The sequence below is a fragment of the Mytilus trossulus genome, chromosome 5 (assembly GCF_036588685.1).
Source record: "Mytilus trossulus isolate FHL-02 chromosome 5, PNRI_Mtr1.1.1.hap1, whole genome shotgun sequence".
In the NCBI taxonomy this organism is placed as follows: domain Eukaryota; kingdom Metazoa; phylum Mollusca; class Bivalvia; order Mytilida; family Mytilidae; genus Mytilus; species Mytilus trossulus.
The window spans coordinates 59,119,192-59,136,689 of record NC_086377.1 but is presented as its reverse complement, the minus strand read 5'-3'; the positions used below and the strand labels follow the sequence as shown (position 1 = coordinate 59,136,689).

Sequence of the window (17,498 nt, the reverse complement as noted above, 5' to 3'; positions counted from 1 at the left end):
CAACCTTATTATATAAAAGTAGTATTGTTTGTTTATGCATCAATTAAAATAATCCGTTAAAAGAATGTTTAATTTCATATTTTTTATGTTATGGGTAATCAACTGATGCTTTAAGTGCTATACTATGATGATGATGGAAGTTTTATCGACCTTGGCTGGCTATTCAGTCCTTACACAGTGGTATACTATATAAAGAAAGATATACAGTTGTTGAACTGCATTAATCAGACGGTCACAGAAGCATCATGTTGTTTTCTTTCTTTCTTTTGCTTACCTGTACCCAGCTTTGCCTAGGAACTAATCCACGTGATTATAACGATGATGATGAGGATGTATGTATAAACACTTTCTTTTTAATTGCTGCTTTTACACTGATATCAGACATGAATTATATGCCAAAACCTGTCTTTTAAATGTTGATTTTGAGTATTTATGCGATACAAGTATTGAAAAACTTCGTTATTTTATGTGTAATGAGAATATGGTTCCCTTTTTAGCTAGTTCTCTTTATCATATGTTTTATCGTCAAAAACATATCATCTAGAAATAATATATGTTTTTTATAAAAAAAATAATATTTACGAAATACTTTTTAAATGAAACAAAGTTGTCCTTTTATATATGTATTATATGTTTGTTTTAATGATAGTGTCTCATAAGTCTTTTTTCGGCTGGCATCCTTTTACTTTAATGTTAAGTTCTTATGACTTTATGTGTACATATATATTGATATTGTAATGGATGGTGAAACTTTAATAAAATAAATCTAGCTTATCTTATCTTATCTTATAAACAATTTAACTTTTTGGGCTAATTGAGAGTTTGCTCATTAGCAATCATGCTCTGTAGTATAATTTTATCAATTTGATAAGGGATAGTATTCATAACGGATGTTTCCTTTTTAATTGAGTATTGAGTTTATTATTAAGGTTAGTGCCATCAATTTGTATACAATGGGGATACCTCAGAAAGTAGGATAATTCTTTTAAATGTGTTCTGCATTTGTTGTTGCAAATTTCATTATTAAAGTATTTCAAAGATAAAGCCAAAACAGAAAGGAAATAATATAAGAAATAAAGAAGCAAATAGTTTGTTTAAAACAGTGGTTTTAAGAATATTTCTTTTGACACCGGATCAATAAAATAATATAAAAAGGTATAGGTCACCTGAGCTGTAGTTTGCAAAATGTTTCTGAATTATGATCCTCAATGCTCTTCCATTTCGTACTTTATTTAGCCTTTCAACCTTTTTTTAAATCAAGTCAATGATGAGTCTTTTGCGGACGAAACGCGCGTATTGCGTAAATAAAAACATATTAATCTTAGTATCTATGACGAGTTAATCAACTCTGTTTTAAAATTGTTCGGAGAAATGAATCCATCATAATTTTAACATTGACACTTTTTTCTTACAAAAACGATGAAAACATAACAAGGATTTATAGGACTTTCAACGATAACATTTTCAACTTTATATCTTCATACTCTGGAAAGAAAAGGATCGGCGAAATTTTTAATGTACTAGATGAATGAAATAATTCACGGTCTTATCGGGGCCTTTTATAGCTGACTATGCGGTATTGACTTTGCTCATTGTTGTAGGCCGTACGGTAAGCTATAGTTGTTAATGTTTGTGTCATTTTGGTCTTTTGTGGATAGTTGTCTCTTTGACAATCATACCACATCTTCTTTTTTTATTTGTAATTGAGATTTGCGAACACTTATATTTGTTTGTCAGGTGCAGTATACCATGTTTTGCAATTTTAGATGGTTACAGCCGATTTCATTGAGTGTGAAGCCAAAGGCAAAATCTTTGGATAGCTAGCTTGTTAGTTCATGTAAACTATCCTACTTTAAGCATAGACAAGTCCAGCAGATAACTAATCTATCTATATGTTCAACAGGAGAGTAGTATACCTAACTTAATAAAGACTTCACGGTACAGCTAACAATCAAGCTAACCAAAGATATTCCTTTGACTTCACACCAAATGAAAGCGGCTGTAACTATAACTATGATAGTAACATTTATATGAATCTAGGAATGAATGTTTTTCATTTAAATAAAAAATGCTTAATCGGGGTTTTTTTTCAACAAATTGTAGCGTTTTTTATTTCTATATTTGTTTGCCCAGCATTTAAAATATATTTTATCAATAAATGTAACCAAGATGCACTATTTAAAGTAATGCAAGGCAAAACATTAATGTAAACGAAAATTTACAAACACCGCTGCTATGAAACAAAATATGCAAAGATATTATAAAATAAATAAGGTCTATCCTCTTAATAAAATTGTCAGTTTAAGAATATAAATTGTTAGTACAACAAAATTTTGGTCACTAACTACATTATTTTGGCTTTTTATTTTCTTCAATCGAATGTCACTGATGCTTGTTCTGAAGACGAACATGGCGTCTTTTTTTTTTCGAAAAAGGTGTCTTTCACACAAAATGTTTTCCCTTATATCTATAACGTGTTTATTTATTATTCTTTAACAGGACTACAAACCACCGGTATGGAAGCCTTCACAATCGAGATATAGACCAGGTTGGTACCATTCATAAACTTAAAAAGAAAACACAAAAATACCGAACTTCGAGGAATATTCAAAAAGGAAAATCAAAAGGCAAAATCAAAAGTCCAAACACATCAAACGAATGGATAACAATTGTCATATTCCTGACTTGATACAGGCATTTTCTAATGTAGAAAATGGTGGATTGAACCTGGTTTTATAGCAAGCTAAACCTCTCACTTGTATGACAGTCGCAACAAATTCCAGTAAAACAGTATACCTATTATATTAATTGAGTATTTCATAAAGATAAACGCAAGTCTGGTTAACAATCAAGCATCAACCAAATCGTTTAGCGATAAAACAATCTCCTGGGAAGTACGCATTATAGTATAAACAAATAACTGTTTTTGATTCAAGCGTCACTGACGAGTCTTTCGTAGACGAAATGCGTGTCTACCAAAAATACAAAATTGCAATCCTGTATTTATGATGAGTTTATGTATAATTCCGTATATCCATGATTATGGAAGCCATGCAAATAGGTACAATATGAATTACTAGTATATATAAGGGGTTTGAAGAAGACAAGAACATCAGAGTAACAAGTACAGTCAAATTAGGTCATATGTATTTACTATACATACAACCTATTATTGTACTTCAGCAAACCCTTATTTTTAGAAGCCATGTAAATACAATGGAGTATGTAAACCCAATGGTGGCTCATGGCTTATACGACCACATTGCATTCCTTAAGGAGTCATATAAAACTGGTTTTACTATACATGTAACCTATTATTTTTTTTTTAGTGAACCCCTGTTTAAAGAAGCCTTGTAAATACAATGGAGTCTGTAAACCCGACGGTGGCTCCTACAAATGTATCTGCAAAGGAGGATACTATGGATACAATTGCAATCTAAGTATGTTATGTACAGTAAAACCTGTTTCAACCAAACCTTTTCGGAACTAAAAAATTTGTTCGGTTTGTGGCCGATTTTCGGTTTTATCATATTCACAACGCACATGATTTGCTTACGAACATGTTTGGTTTATACAGGTATTCGGTTTATACAGGATTCGGTTTAGTCAGGTTTTACTATATTTCATTTCAGATTTCCATTATGACTGATCCAAATATCTTATGTTGATACAACAAGCTGTAACGAGCCTCACAAATGACTAGTGTAAAAATAATAAAACTAGAAAACCAACGGTCTAATTTATACAAAAACAGTACCATTTATGAATCACATCCACAAACCACAACCGAATATTAGGTTCCTTTGTTAGTTTCTCTAATTTTCCTTAAAAATCATTGCGTGAAGCCTTGCACATATAAACTATGTATACTTTTTTAATTATTCATTATAAGTGTGCGTGTTTTATTCTAAATTGGGCGCGGTATATTTCTAATGTTTACATTCTGTGTACTTTCATCAAATGTGACTCAAATATGACACAAAAATAAATTATAGGAAACCAAACTTGTGTTTTTTAATATAACCAAAAACAAAACCCAAAAACATTCAATGTCAACATTAATTCTCTATTTTTAGTGACTTGAAAAATAAGTGACTTAAAAAAAAAAGAAAATATTTCTAAGACATAAACAAACTTTATTTTCCGAAAGAACTTCTGATTATCATTGTGGATTACTAGTAAAAGAGAGACGAAAGATACTAGAGGGCCAGTCAAACTCATAAATCTAAAATAAACTGACAACGCCATGGCTAAAAATGAAAAAAAGACAAGCAGACAAACAATAGTACAATAGAAACAACATAGGAAACTAGAGAATAAGCAACTAGAACCACACCAAAAACTAGAGAATAAGCAACTAGAACCACACCAAAAACTAGGGGTGATCTCAGGTGCTCCGGAAAGAGTAATCAGATCCTGCTCCACATGTGGCACCTGTCGTGTTGCTCATGTTATAACAAATCCGGTAAATAGCCTCGTTCACATTGACGAATTCATAATTGATGTTTAGTAAGAATTGAATGCTATATTTGTAATATGCATACAAGCGTTGACTTCAGAAAATCTTGTTGCTGGAGAGACGTGATGTAATCTGTTACTAGTAATACAATTTAGTTTAAGAATGACTCGTCATCTATGCCAGTTTATCAACAGTTAGGATTTTTATGAAACATTCTAGTTGATGTTTAGTAATATTTTACGTAGGATTTTTATAAAACAATCTAGTTGATATAGTAACTTTTGACGTCGTATTCATTTAAGTGATGTTATTATAGACGTAAAACCCATATCCGATTCATGAATTATAGTATTACATTTTGAATATCATTTATTTTTTCCAGAAAACGCATGTAAACCAAACCCATGTAAAAATAAAAGTCAATGTATACCTGTTGGTAAAACATTTAAATGTGTGTGTAAAAATGGAAACGTTGGAAGACTTTGCGAAAGTAAGTATTCAATTTAAATGAATAAAATTGAGAATGGAAATAGGGAATGTGTCAAAGATACAACAATCCAACCATAGAATAGAAAACAACAGAAGGTCACCAATAAGTCTTCAATGCAGCGAGAAATTCCCGACCCGGAGGCGTCCTTCACCTGGCCCCTAAACAAATATATAAACTAAATCAGTGATAATGAACTCCATACTAAACTCCAAATTATACACAGGAAACTTAACTAGAAATGATACAAGACTAAAAAAGGCCAGATGCTCCTGACTTGGGACAGGCGCAAAAATGCGGTGGGGTTAAAAATGTCTAGGAGATCTCAACCCTCTAGCTAATGCCAGTTTACTATACAACTTCATTTATAGTTATCAAAAGTACCAGGATTATAATTTTATACGCCAGACGCGCGTTTCGTCTACATAAGACTCATCAGTGACGCTCAGATCAAAATAGTTAAAAAGCCAAATAAATACAAAGTTGAAGAACATATGAGAAGATGTTGTATGAGTGTCAATGCGGCAACTCTCACTCCATGTCTCAACTTGTTAAAGTAAAACAGTAAAGGTCACAGTACGGTCTTCAATACTTAAACTTGGCTCACAACGAACAACAAGCTATAACGAGCCTCACAAATGACTAGTGTAAAAATAATAAAACAAGAAAACCAACGGTCTAATTTATACAAAAACAGTACCATTTATGAACCACATCCACAAACCACAACCGAATATTAGGTTCCTTTGTTAGTTTCTCTAATTTTCCTTAAAAATCATTGCGTGAAGCCTTGCACATATAAACTATGTATACTTTTTTAATTATTCATTATAAGTGTGTGTGCTTTATTCTAAATTGGGCGCGGTATATTTCTAATGTTTACATTCTGTGTACTTTCATCAAATGTGACTCAAATATGACACAAACATAAATTATAGGAAACCAAACTTGTGTTTTTAATAAAACCAAAAAAAAAACCCAAAACATTCAATGTCAACATTAATTCTCTATTTTTAGTGACTTAAAATATATAAACATTTTTCTTTAATGCATTTGCTACACTACGGTCTTTCCTTTTTTGTTTTTTCTTCTATTTATAGAAAATGTATGTCGCCCCTTTTTTTCAAAGTGAATCACATTTATTGTCAACTTAACCTCTCTGTCTTTGAGTGACTACAAAATATGGACACAGTTCTTTAATGCATTGGATACACTTTTTTCTTTCTATTGTTAGGAAATGTATGTAGCCCTAATCCTTGTAAGAACAAAGGAAAGTGCGCCCCATGGGGTAAGACAGGATATAAATGTAGATGTGGTGGAGGATACACTGGTCCCCGATGTGAAGGTAAGATGCTATCATACTTTTATGTGCAAATGCAAGATTTTGACTGGTTATTGCGAGGGAAATATTTATGAATTAATGTAGATGTAGTGAAGGATACACTGGTCCCCGATGTGAAGGTTATATAATATCATACTTTTATAATAAAATGCAAGATTTTGATTGGTTTATGCGAGTGAAATAGTTATAAATGTAGATGTGGTTGAGGATAATATGGTCCTAGAAGTTAATGTAAACATTTAATAGAATTTAATTTGATGATCTGAACAGTTTTTCTTTTCTTATCATAAGTACATGCTTGCAAACCAAATCCATGTAAGAACAACGGGAGATGCTCTGCCGATGGCAAGACAGGATACAAATGTAGATGTGTCGGAGGATACTCAGGACCTACATGTCAAGGTAGGACATTGACCTATAACTAGGTTTTAAATGACGCAATTTGAATTAAGATTATAATCATCGGCCGCCATTTTGAATAAGGAAACACTCGTTTTATAATTGAACAAACCGAACTGAAACACGAGAGACACATATAAGTCTGAGAAACTATTCTTTGTAACAAGTTGAATTTGACTGATTTGTGAAAAAATGTACACACTTATACCGTTAACATGCTGTCGAAGGGAAATAACTTAAATCAAATTGTGTCAATCGAGAAATCCAGATTTTATTTCATACACTATTTCATGTAGAAGAATTGCATGATTTGCAAACTTTTTTAGTTATTCCAAAATTATTCCAAAAAATAATATATATATAAAAATACTTTTTAAAAACCCCAAAAAATTATTATCGACGTAATACGGTAACCATGTTAATAATCATGATATGACCATAATTTTTCTTCCACCAATATCACAAATCTTTAAATCGATCTTATAAACAATAAGATGCGCACTCAATATCGTCTAGAAAAAAAATTAGATTGCGCATTTATATATCTCTAGTCTCAGGCATTCTTTTTATATATCAGTCGGATTTCCCGAAGCTCGTTACCCTTTTACACTATCATCAGAGTTTGTTGTTACAGAAGCCTTTTGCACATAATGAAAACCAAAATTATAACGTTTTGATACATAAGTGTGTTTGTTATAGAAATAAGTGTGATTCTTTTATTAAGACCAAAAAATGCGACTGGTTTGAAACATGATTTCGTTATAGTCAAAATTGTTAATCTGATATTTTCCCATTAAAAGCGTTATGTTCTTCTTTTTTTTTTTTACAGAAAACGCCTGTAAACCAAACCCCTGTAGCAATGGAGGAAAATGCTCAGCTGACAAATTTGGAGATTACTCATGCGAATGTCGTAAAGGGTATTTTGGTCCAGAATGCGAGAGTACGTTGTTGTGTCATGTATACTATTTTTTTTTTGTATTTTTCATTTTTAGCCATGGCGTTGTCAGTTTGTTTTAGATTTATGAGTTTGATTGTCCCTTTGGTATCTTTCGTCCCTCTTTATATCTTTTAGGAGGTTATATCTCATACTAGTGGATATTAATGACTTTCATGAAAAAGCTATGTAACTCATAAGAGAGCTAAACAGTCACTAGTTTCACGTGCTGAAGTTGAAATAATCTTTTCGTAAATATAACGGACGTCATCAAGAGTTGGTTGACCGGAATGTGACATAAGACTCATCACCGGGACTGAACAAAAATGAGCAAGAAGATACACGCCCCGACTGGAGAAGATTCTGTTTAGGTGTAATACCACCATTAATATTCCCCTATTAGTCTTTGTTAAATTGGCATTTAAAAAAAAATATTGTACAGTACTTACCTCTTTTTCAACCAAAGAAATACTTTGCATGAATTAAGTTCACACTACATTTCATTGCATATAAGAACGTAACCATCACTGGAAGTAAACAACCCAATTTTTACACTGATATTTACTGGTTACCTGCTTTGGTAACTATGTAACCTTAACTTTCCAAAATATTTTATAAGACCATCAAATAAAAAAACAATGATACTTTTAGACACCCATCATACATGTTTATGACTCAGAAAAATGTAAGTGCATTGAAATGCCGGGTTAATTTTCTACAACTTTCAAACTCAAGGGAATATTTTTTTCAAACCGACTTTCGGATGTGGCGTATCAAGATTTGGTGGTATTACACCTTTACTCTTCAAGATTACCTGAGGTCACTTCCAGTTTTTAATTCACTATGTTTTTTCTGTCTGTCAGTTTGCCTTTATAATCTTTATAATTATAGTCAGTTAATTTTCGACTTAAGATTTTCACTGTGCCGCTGGTTTCTTTTGCCTCTCTTAAAAAGCAGTGGTGTCAACCATGTTCATACATATATTGATATGAATACTTAGTTATCTTTCATATACCTGCTAAATCAACGAAACTGCGAATTATCAATTTCGAACCACTAACGAATGAGCTGATGACAACATAATACACTGTGCGTTCACAAATGTATCAATGTCACAGGCAACAAAGACAGTCACTGAAATAATCACACCCATTTCAAAAGGAACAAGACCGGCCGAATTGACTGCATAAACGTCCCCAGTTATGCATGCATCACTACCACAAAACTAATTTTATATAAATAAGTGTTTTTCTTTTTTATAGGATATGTCTGTGCCCCTAATCCATGTAAAAACGGCGGGGCATGTTCTTCTGATGGAAGCGGTGGTTATAAATGTCGATGTAAAGGAGGATACTCAGGTCCAACATGTAAAGGTAAGGTGTAATAATGTGTTTTATCGCACCTCGAATAAATAGTGACGTCATAATTGGTTGAACACCGTCACGCGATGACATCCAATGGGTTCAAATTGTGTTAGTAGATTTCATATAGAATTTATGACGTCACGTTTACTATTATTAGTGACGTTTTCGATTAATGTTTTTGTATATCGTTGCTTATATTTATATTTATATATAAACTTAACAAGAAAAGTCCCGTATGCAAAATATGTGTTAGTCGGTTCACCACTGACCCCATACAGATCGATATAAGGGAGGTGAAATCCATCAAAAGATTCTGACATTTTAAGTAGTAATACCACGTACATTTTCTCATTTATATAAAAAATGTTTGTAACCCAAAGCCATATGACTTGGATATTTATTGTCTGTTTTATCACTCATACCAAAATATTTTTATTTATGTAGTAAATGATATGTGACTTGGACGTTTTTTGTTTCATTGTCATTCATACCAAATATTCTTATATATAGTTAATGTCTGTAAACCAAATCCATGCAAGAACAGTGGCATGTGTGTCAACAAAGGCAGTAGCTACAAGTGTAACTGTAAAGGAGGTTATTCTGGACCTACATGTGGAGGTAAGATAAAAAAGTAATGTGTAATCATGTGCAGTTTGTTTAATCATGTGCAGTATATGTAATCATGAGCAGTATGTGTAATCATGCGCAGTATTTATAATCATATGCAGTATGTGTAATCATATGCAGTATATATAATCATATGCAGTATGTGTAAGCATGCGCAGTATATGTAATCATACACAGTATGTGTAATCATGTGCAGTTTGTGTAATCATATGCAGTATATGTAATCATATGCAGTATATGTAATCGTGTGCAGTATGTGTAAATAACTCATTTAATACTCAATTTTCAAAATTCAAATGCTTGTATCCTTATAGTCAAAGATTTAAACTTTTGAAGGTATTGTAATGCATAAATTTAATAAATGAGAAAACATATGGTAAAAATTGAATTACCAATTGTAGTAGATATTTGAATTTAAACTAGAAAAAAACAATAACAATAAAGTCAAAAATTAACTAAACCATTTTGCATATGTTTATCAATGTTGAAAGAAATGTTTCTTTCTAACTAATTTATCAATGCCTTATTATATCCACTCACTACTAAAATAATTTTGTTAAATGACAGTTATTTGTAATTCCACACACTCGAACCGAATGCAAGCGTGTAAACTACAGCCAGTGCATGTTTGTTTTAGTTTTTTTTCTTTATTTTTTGTTACACAATCGTTTTATATAAGATGACAAGTTTATGCTATAGTTAAATGCGTATAATAGTCTTTATTGTAATCTAAATGTTTCCCTCTTTTATAAGTGTTGTTTACTTTGTTTTGTGAATTTCACTATACATCAATCATTTAATGTTTTTTTCTCATCTAAGCCTTTTATTAAACATTACACAACGACGTTACATGTTTGCTTTGCTTTCCTCTCATTTGCTATTGCGATGTAATTTAAAGAGATGACAATGCCTGATGATTGTATTCAGATCTATGGAAAAAAGAAGAAGTAAGTTTAGACTGCGTATCGTCCAACGATATTAAAGCATCTCTTAAAAGATCTAGTTTTATACTATTTTCTCCAGTCTTGTCGGTTGAATTTTAATAATTTAACTCTCTCGGCAAGCCTCGCGTTATAAGATTGAAATTTTACCTGTTTGGAGTGGAGAAATGTCGTATCGTACTCAATCCAGAGGTAGATAAAATTGAGAATTGAAACGGGGAATGTGTCAAAGAGTTAACAACTCGACCATAGAACAAACAACAGCCAAAGGCTATCAATGCCGCGAAAAACTCCTGCATCCGGATGAGTCCTTCAGCTTGCCCTTAAACGAAAAGAACTTTATTTATAATTTAATAGAAAATGCATGTAAACCTAATCCATGCCAGAATAGAGGTCGTTGTTTTCCCGAAGGACGTGATGGTTATAGATGTAAATGCGTAAATGGATATTCCGGTCCTACTTGTGATGGTAAGATAACAGTTTCAATGCTCTTCAACTTTGTATTTATTTGGCTTTTTAACTATTTTGATATGGGCGTCACTGATGAGTCTTATGTAGACGAAACGCGCATCTGGCGTATAAAATTGTAATCCTGGTACTTTTGATATCTATTTACACATAAACATATGTTTATGAAATTGTCGTTTAGGATTTCTAATGGATTGTGGTTAATATTTACACAAGTGTACATCAAAATGTTTTGATGATTGGTTTGAAACATTCCTTGTAATGGAATAATGACGTAACGTTTTTTTTTTATTTTGGTGTACGAACAACAAGATTACCAATAGTCTTAGATTCTGAAATAGCGAAATGATGTATATGTCAATATTAAAACTAAACAAGAACAGTTAAACGAGAAAGAGACTATGTGCGCTTCGCTTGATTTTTGTCGCTATATTTTATTATTTTATATCTTAATTCCATTAATGCTTACTCATACTTTATGTTTAATTCTGATTCTAATAACTATATTTGATTTCATACACGCTCTCTGTAATAATTTTACAGATAAAAAAATAATTGCAAAATACGGTTTCATCATCCTCCGTCCGAGGGGTACAGCTATCAATTTAGTTGAATTTTTGTAGTCATATAGCTCTTCAACTTTTTTGTTGTTGTACATCTTTTGCTTTCAAATATTTGGCTTTTGAGATTATCTGCTGAGGGCAAATGTATACAAGCGCTACGATGCATGGTTTTAAAAAAAACCTGTTATTTTCATTTTCCAGAAAATGCATGTAAACCCAATCCTTGTCAAAACAAAGGCAGATGTTCACCTGACAACAGTGATGATGGGTTTAAATGTAGATGTTTAGGAGGATACAAAGGTCCTACATGTGAAGGTACAATATTATCATACGTTATGTCAAAATGCAAGCTTTTGATTGGTTAAAGTGAGGGAAATAGTTATAAATGTAAATGTGCAGGAGGTTACAAAGGTCCTACACGTGAAAGTTAAATATTCATGATATTATTATACATCATGTTAAAATAAAATATTTTGATTGGTTAATTTGAAGGAGATAGTTATAAATGTAAATGTGTAGGAGGTTACAAAGGTCCTACATGTGAAGGTCAGATATTCATGATATTATTATGCTTCATGTTAAAATAAGATATTTTGATTGGTTAAAGTGAAGGAAATAGTCATAAATGTAAATGTGTAGGAGGATACAAAGGTCCTACATGTAAAGGTTAAATATTCATGATATTATTATACTTCATGTTAAAATAAGATATTTTGATTGGTTAATGTGAAGGAAATAGTCATAAATGTAAATGTGCCTGGGGAATACTCAGGTTCTACATTATAGGGTTAGATATTATCAACCATTCTGTTAAAATGACAGATTTTGATTGTTTGATGTGAAGGAAATAGTTATAAGTGTTAATGTTCTCGGGTCCTACATTTGAATATTACATTTTATCACTATTCATTACGAGGGAAATAGTCATAAATGTAGCTGATCCGAGGGAATACTCAGGTCTCACATGTGAAGGTTGGAATATATCATAAAATTCCAAATTTTGATTGGTTAGTGTGAAAGAAATAGCTATAAATGTAAATGTTCCGGGAGATACTTAGGTCCTACATGTGAATATTAGATATTATCATACTTTATGTTAAAATTGCAAAATTTTGATTGGTTAATATGAGGGTAATGGTTATGAATGTAAATGTTCCGTATAATACTAAAGACCTTCATGTGAGTTTAGATATTATCATACTTCATGTTAAAATGTCAGATTTTGATTGGTTAATATGAGGGTAATGGTTATAATTGTAAATGTTCCGTGTAATACTAATGTCATTCATGTGAATATTAAATATCATATCTGATTTCATATTCAAATACAAGACTTTGATTGGTTGATACGAAGGGGATACTCAAATATTACATTTAAAGATAACTTATTATTATACGGTTCTTGTTACAATAAACAAATTATCAACAATAATTACAATCTCGACAAGCTATGAAATTCGCCGTTTCAGAATCAAATACACTCTGGGTAAAATATTCAAAGGCGTACACTTAAACGTTGTGATTTGTTAAAACGTTGAAATGCACCAAATGACGTAAACTTTAATTTTCATTATGATGTTTGAACAATGAGATTACACAAAGTCTCTAGTTCATAAAAGGGTAAATTACACAATGTTTTTAGTTCCACATTTTACACAAACGGGAAGTTGTATAGGTGACTGTTATTTCTCGAATTGCATTAAATAGCAATACAGGGTTTAACGTCTCCGTGATAACTTTGAGCAATTGGCCGTTTCAGAATCTAAAGCATCATGGGTAATTGTATTGTTCGTACCCCAAAGTGCAAATAATGTTACGTCATTGGTTGAATTTCTATTGTTTATAACGTTTTAAACCAATCAAAACGCTTTGGTGTACGCTTTTGTAAATATTACCCAGGATGCTTTAGATTCTGAAACGGCGAATTGTAACATGAATTATCGACGGACCAGATGCAAGTTCAATGTAGAGTCAAATATATTCCTTTTGATCTTTACATGTATCTAAATGTTCATTAGTATATGATATATATCATATTGTAACGTTGAATTTTCGTTTTTAAGATAAACCAAACCCATGTAACACAAAACCTTGCAAAAATGGAGGAAGATGTAGTTATAATGGAAAAACTTATACCTGCAAATGTGCTTACGGATGGGGTGGAAGAAATTGTACTACTAAAACCTGTAAGTAAAATAAGTATTTGGATTCCATCATCTATATCTGGGTAGGGTAAACAGCATTGATTGTATCTGACAAAATTACACAAGAAAATGCAAAAATTAAGAATAAATAAAAATATAAAAACAAATACTATAGAAACGACGAGAGATACCAAGGATGTTTAATTATAGTCATTATCTGATAACAGACAGTACCATGATACATACAAAATTCTAATGCAACAACGTTTGTAACGTTCATTTTAATTGGATAACGTCACTTTCTTACATTGCATCAATTGACAATTGATGCTATGGGACGTGCGCGCAAGCGCAGACGGCATATAACAGATTTTAAATACATGTTTTAACGTTGTTTTCTGTCAGTTTCATTAGAATGGAGATAACAATATTGTATTTTAAGCTCCGACGGCACCAATTTGGCATTTGATGGTCGCATATACCCGTTTACTGTCTCCGCTAACGCGTTGCCAGTAAACTTAATTTGCTACCATCAAATCCCCGATTGATGCTGTCGGAGCTTACAATACAGAACAGTTATCTCCTAAATATACAGTTCTAAATAAACATTACCAACCTTATAAATGCTGAACTAGGACAAGCTGATACTTACATTTCTGTTTTGAAGATAAACCAAACCCTTGTGTTGTTTCAAAGCCATGCAAAAACAGAGGAACGTGTCTTTGGAATGGGAAAACTTATAGATGCAAATGCGCATATGGATACAGCGGCAGGCATTGCACTAAAAAATCATGTTTGTATAAGAGTAACAAAAGTCATATAGCAATGTCGCAAAATTATGCTTGGATTTAATTTTTGTCGGATTTTGCGCAGCTTTTCCTGCAATTCGTGAAATGTTAAACCTTATAGGCAAATTTCATTTTACTAAATTGAAACATATTTTATACATGTATAAATATTCCGTGCTGCGATGGCATTTTATAATACGTTAGCATTGCACTAAAAAATCATGTTTGTATTTAGAGTAACAAAAGTCAAATAGTAATGTCGCAAACTTATACTTAGATTTAATTTGAGACTGATTTTGCGCAGCTTTTCCTGCAATTCGTGAAATGTGAATCATCCAGAGTAAATTTTACCAAATTCAAACATTTTTTTACAGATGTAAAGATAATGCGTGTAGGGATCGCAAATATTTAATATGTTTGCGATTCTTAAGTTCAATTATCTTATTTTCACATATTGTCCCATAACGATTTACGCAAAAAAAAAAATCACTTTGCATTTTTTTTTATGAAATACATCAATGCTATTCAACTACGTACTTTCGTTGGCCTTCTGCCTGTGTTTTTCTTTAGAGCTTTATTGATGTGTGAAATGCGCATGTGACGAATTAATTGAAAATCCTGATATTTTTGGTTGGTTATTTTAATGCACAAGATTACTGTTTGTATATTACGATTTGTTTAACTTTATAATTTGTAGATAAAAAGAACCCATGTGCTTCAGGTCCATGCAAAAATAAAGGAAGGTGTACAGTTAAAGGAAACGGATATGTGTGTAAATGTGCCAGAGGATACAGTGGCAGATATTGTGCTATTAAATCCCGTATGTATCAAATATTGTGCTCTTATGACAAATACGTATAAAATATTGTGCTGTTATGACAAATACGTATCAAATATTGTGCTTTTATGACAAATACGTATCAATATTGTGCTCTTGAATCACGTACATATCAAATATTGTGCTCTTATGACAAATACGTATCAAATATTGTGCTCTTATGACAAATACGTATCAAATGTTGTACTCTTATGACAAATACGTATCAAATATTTTGCTCTTATGACAAATACGTATCGCATATTGTACTCTCATGACAAATACGTATCAAATATGGTGCACTAATATCACGTGCGTTAAGAATACTAGGTCTTATTTTACATATTAAAATATCACGAACATAAAACATATCGTGCTCTCATATCGTGGACGTCTGAAATATTATGCTGTTATGACAAATATGTATCAAATATTGTTCTATTATGACAAATACGTATCACATATTGTGCTCTTCTGACAAATACGTATCAAATGTTGTGCTCTTAAATCACGTACGTGTCAAATATTGTGCTCTTTTGACAAATACGTAACAAATATTGTGCTCTTATGTCACGTACGTATCAAATGTTGTACTCTTATGAAAAATACGTATCAAATATGGTGCACTTGTATTACGTCTGTTGAAAAATACTAGCTCTTATTTCACATAAAATTATTTAAATATTATGTCTTTATGTCAAGTATAAATCAAATATTGGTTCTTTCTCTCATATCGTGGACGTCTGACATATTATGTCAGTATCAAGTGTTGTGCTCGAGAAATCAGTACTAGCAAACGTGATACCTTTAAAATATGGAAAACAACAATGGATGGCTGTGTGCTGTTTTGTTTTATAAGTATTGCATACATTACGGAAATATGATAATTCGAAAGCAACAGGAATCTTTCACTGCAGAAACAAAAACATGTACACATGCAAAACAGTTATTATTTATTATTTGAACAAGTTATTACCAATGTTCTTTCAACTGACCAGGCCATACGTTTTAAATTGCTTATGGACAGTCTATTAGAAGATGTGTGTTATAAGGATGAATTCCGTTATAATTATTATTGATTTCCAATCAACTATCAGTGTCACCAAATGAATACAAAAATAAACTGGGTGTATGATATAGGATGAATAACTTAACACTTTATTGCTGAGTTCATCTTGAAACACCTGTCCATAAATGGACTGTATAAAAAAGAAGATGTGGTATGATTGCCAATGAGACAACTATCCACAAAAGACCAAATTGACACAAACATTAACAATTATAGGTCACCGTACGGCCTTCAACAATGAGCAAAGCCCATATCGCATATAGTCAGCTATAAAAGGCCCCGATAAGACAATGTAAAACAATTCAAGCGAGAAAACTAACGGTCTTTTATAAGAGAACCGGTTAAACTCCGCCTAGAAAAGTCAAATAAATCAAGTAATATAATGTCTTTATTTTTATTTCACATGCAATATTTTCTCCATTTTAATATTAATTGATATATTCTTATTTTCCAGCACCATCATATGACGATGACGAATATTAAATTGACCTAGAAATTTAAAATTGTTTTTCATTATTAAAGGATATTTGATATTCATGTATAAATGTTATCTTCATTCTTATGATCAAATGATACTGATACTACTAGTTACATAGTGTGTTAGTAACCTTATATTGAATATACACGGTCGCCACGAGTTCACTTTAAACCAATCATATTCCTAGAAATGTATAGGAGGAAAGATACATTCAAATATTTTTTAAAGTATTGGGAAATGAAATAAATATCAGGAAATATAGCATGCACTGTATATGAAAAAAAAACAAGGAAAAAGAAAATCGCATAACCTCCCACCAAATATCAAAATAAAATGTTTAAACACATCAGACAAATGACATACACTGTCATATTCATACCTTTTTAAAGGTATTACTTTATGTAAGTGGTAGATTAAAGCAGGTCTAACAACAATCCGAACCTCTTACTTCAATGAAAACCGTGCAAATAATACAGTATCGACAACAATGCGTGTTCAAAACAAACAGACACAACAGAAAAAATGTAAAAAAACACGGTCACAACCAAAATCACTATAAAGCAAATTAACATGCCAGCAAAAACATCAAATGGAGTACGCTTGTTTACTATGTACATC

General features: G+C 31.7%; 1 protein-coding gene across 1 annotated transcript; it reads left to right on the top strand.

Annotated features, from left to right (window-relative positions):
* Positions 1 to 208: 208 nt before the first annotated feature.
* On the top strand, positions 209 to 16,939 carry LOC134719757 (adhesive plaque matrix protein 2-like). The gene is made up of 15 exons (XM_063582717.1): positions 209 to 332; positions 2,500 to 2,548; positions 3,330 to 3,440; positions 4,842 to 4,949; positions 6,181 to 6,291; positions 6,580 to 6,690; positions 7,517 to 7,627; positions 8,884 to 8,994; positions 9,496 to 9,603; positions 10,911 to 11,021; positions 11,786 to 11,899; positions 13,648 to 13,770; positions 14,396 to 14,521; positions 15,214 to 15,336; positions 16,857 to 16,939. The coding sequence occupies exons 1-15, from the start codon at positions 246 to 248 to the stop codon at positions 16,883 to 16,885; spliced, it is 1,533 nt and encodes a 510-aa protein (XP_063438787.1). The 5' UTR covers positions 209 to 245; the 3' UTR covers positions 16,886 to 16,939.
* The last annotated feature ends 559 nt before the right edge of the window (positions 16,940 to 17,498 follow it).

Bases quoted from the DNA above. Each gene is read 5' to 3' on its own strand.
- LOC134719757 (XM_063582717.1), top strand. From the start codon at position 246: ATGTTGTTTTCTTTCTTTCTTTTGCTTACCTGTACCCAGCTTTGCCTA. The intron at 7,628-8,883 runs GTACGTTGTTGT...TCTTTTTTATAG, and splicing joins TTTTGGTCCAGAATGCGAGA to GATATGTCTGTGCCCCTAAT. The intron at 8,995-9,495 runs GTAAGGTGTAAT...TCTTATATATAG, and splicing joins CTCAGGTCCAACATGTAAAG to TTAATGTCTGTAAACCAAAT.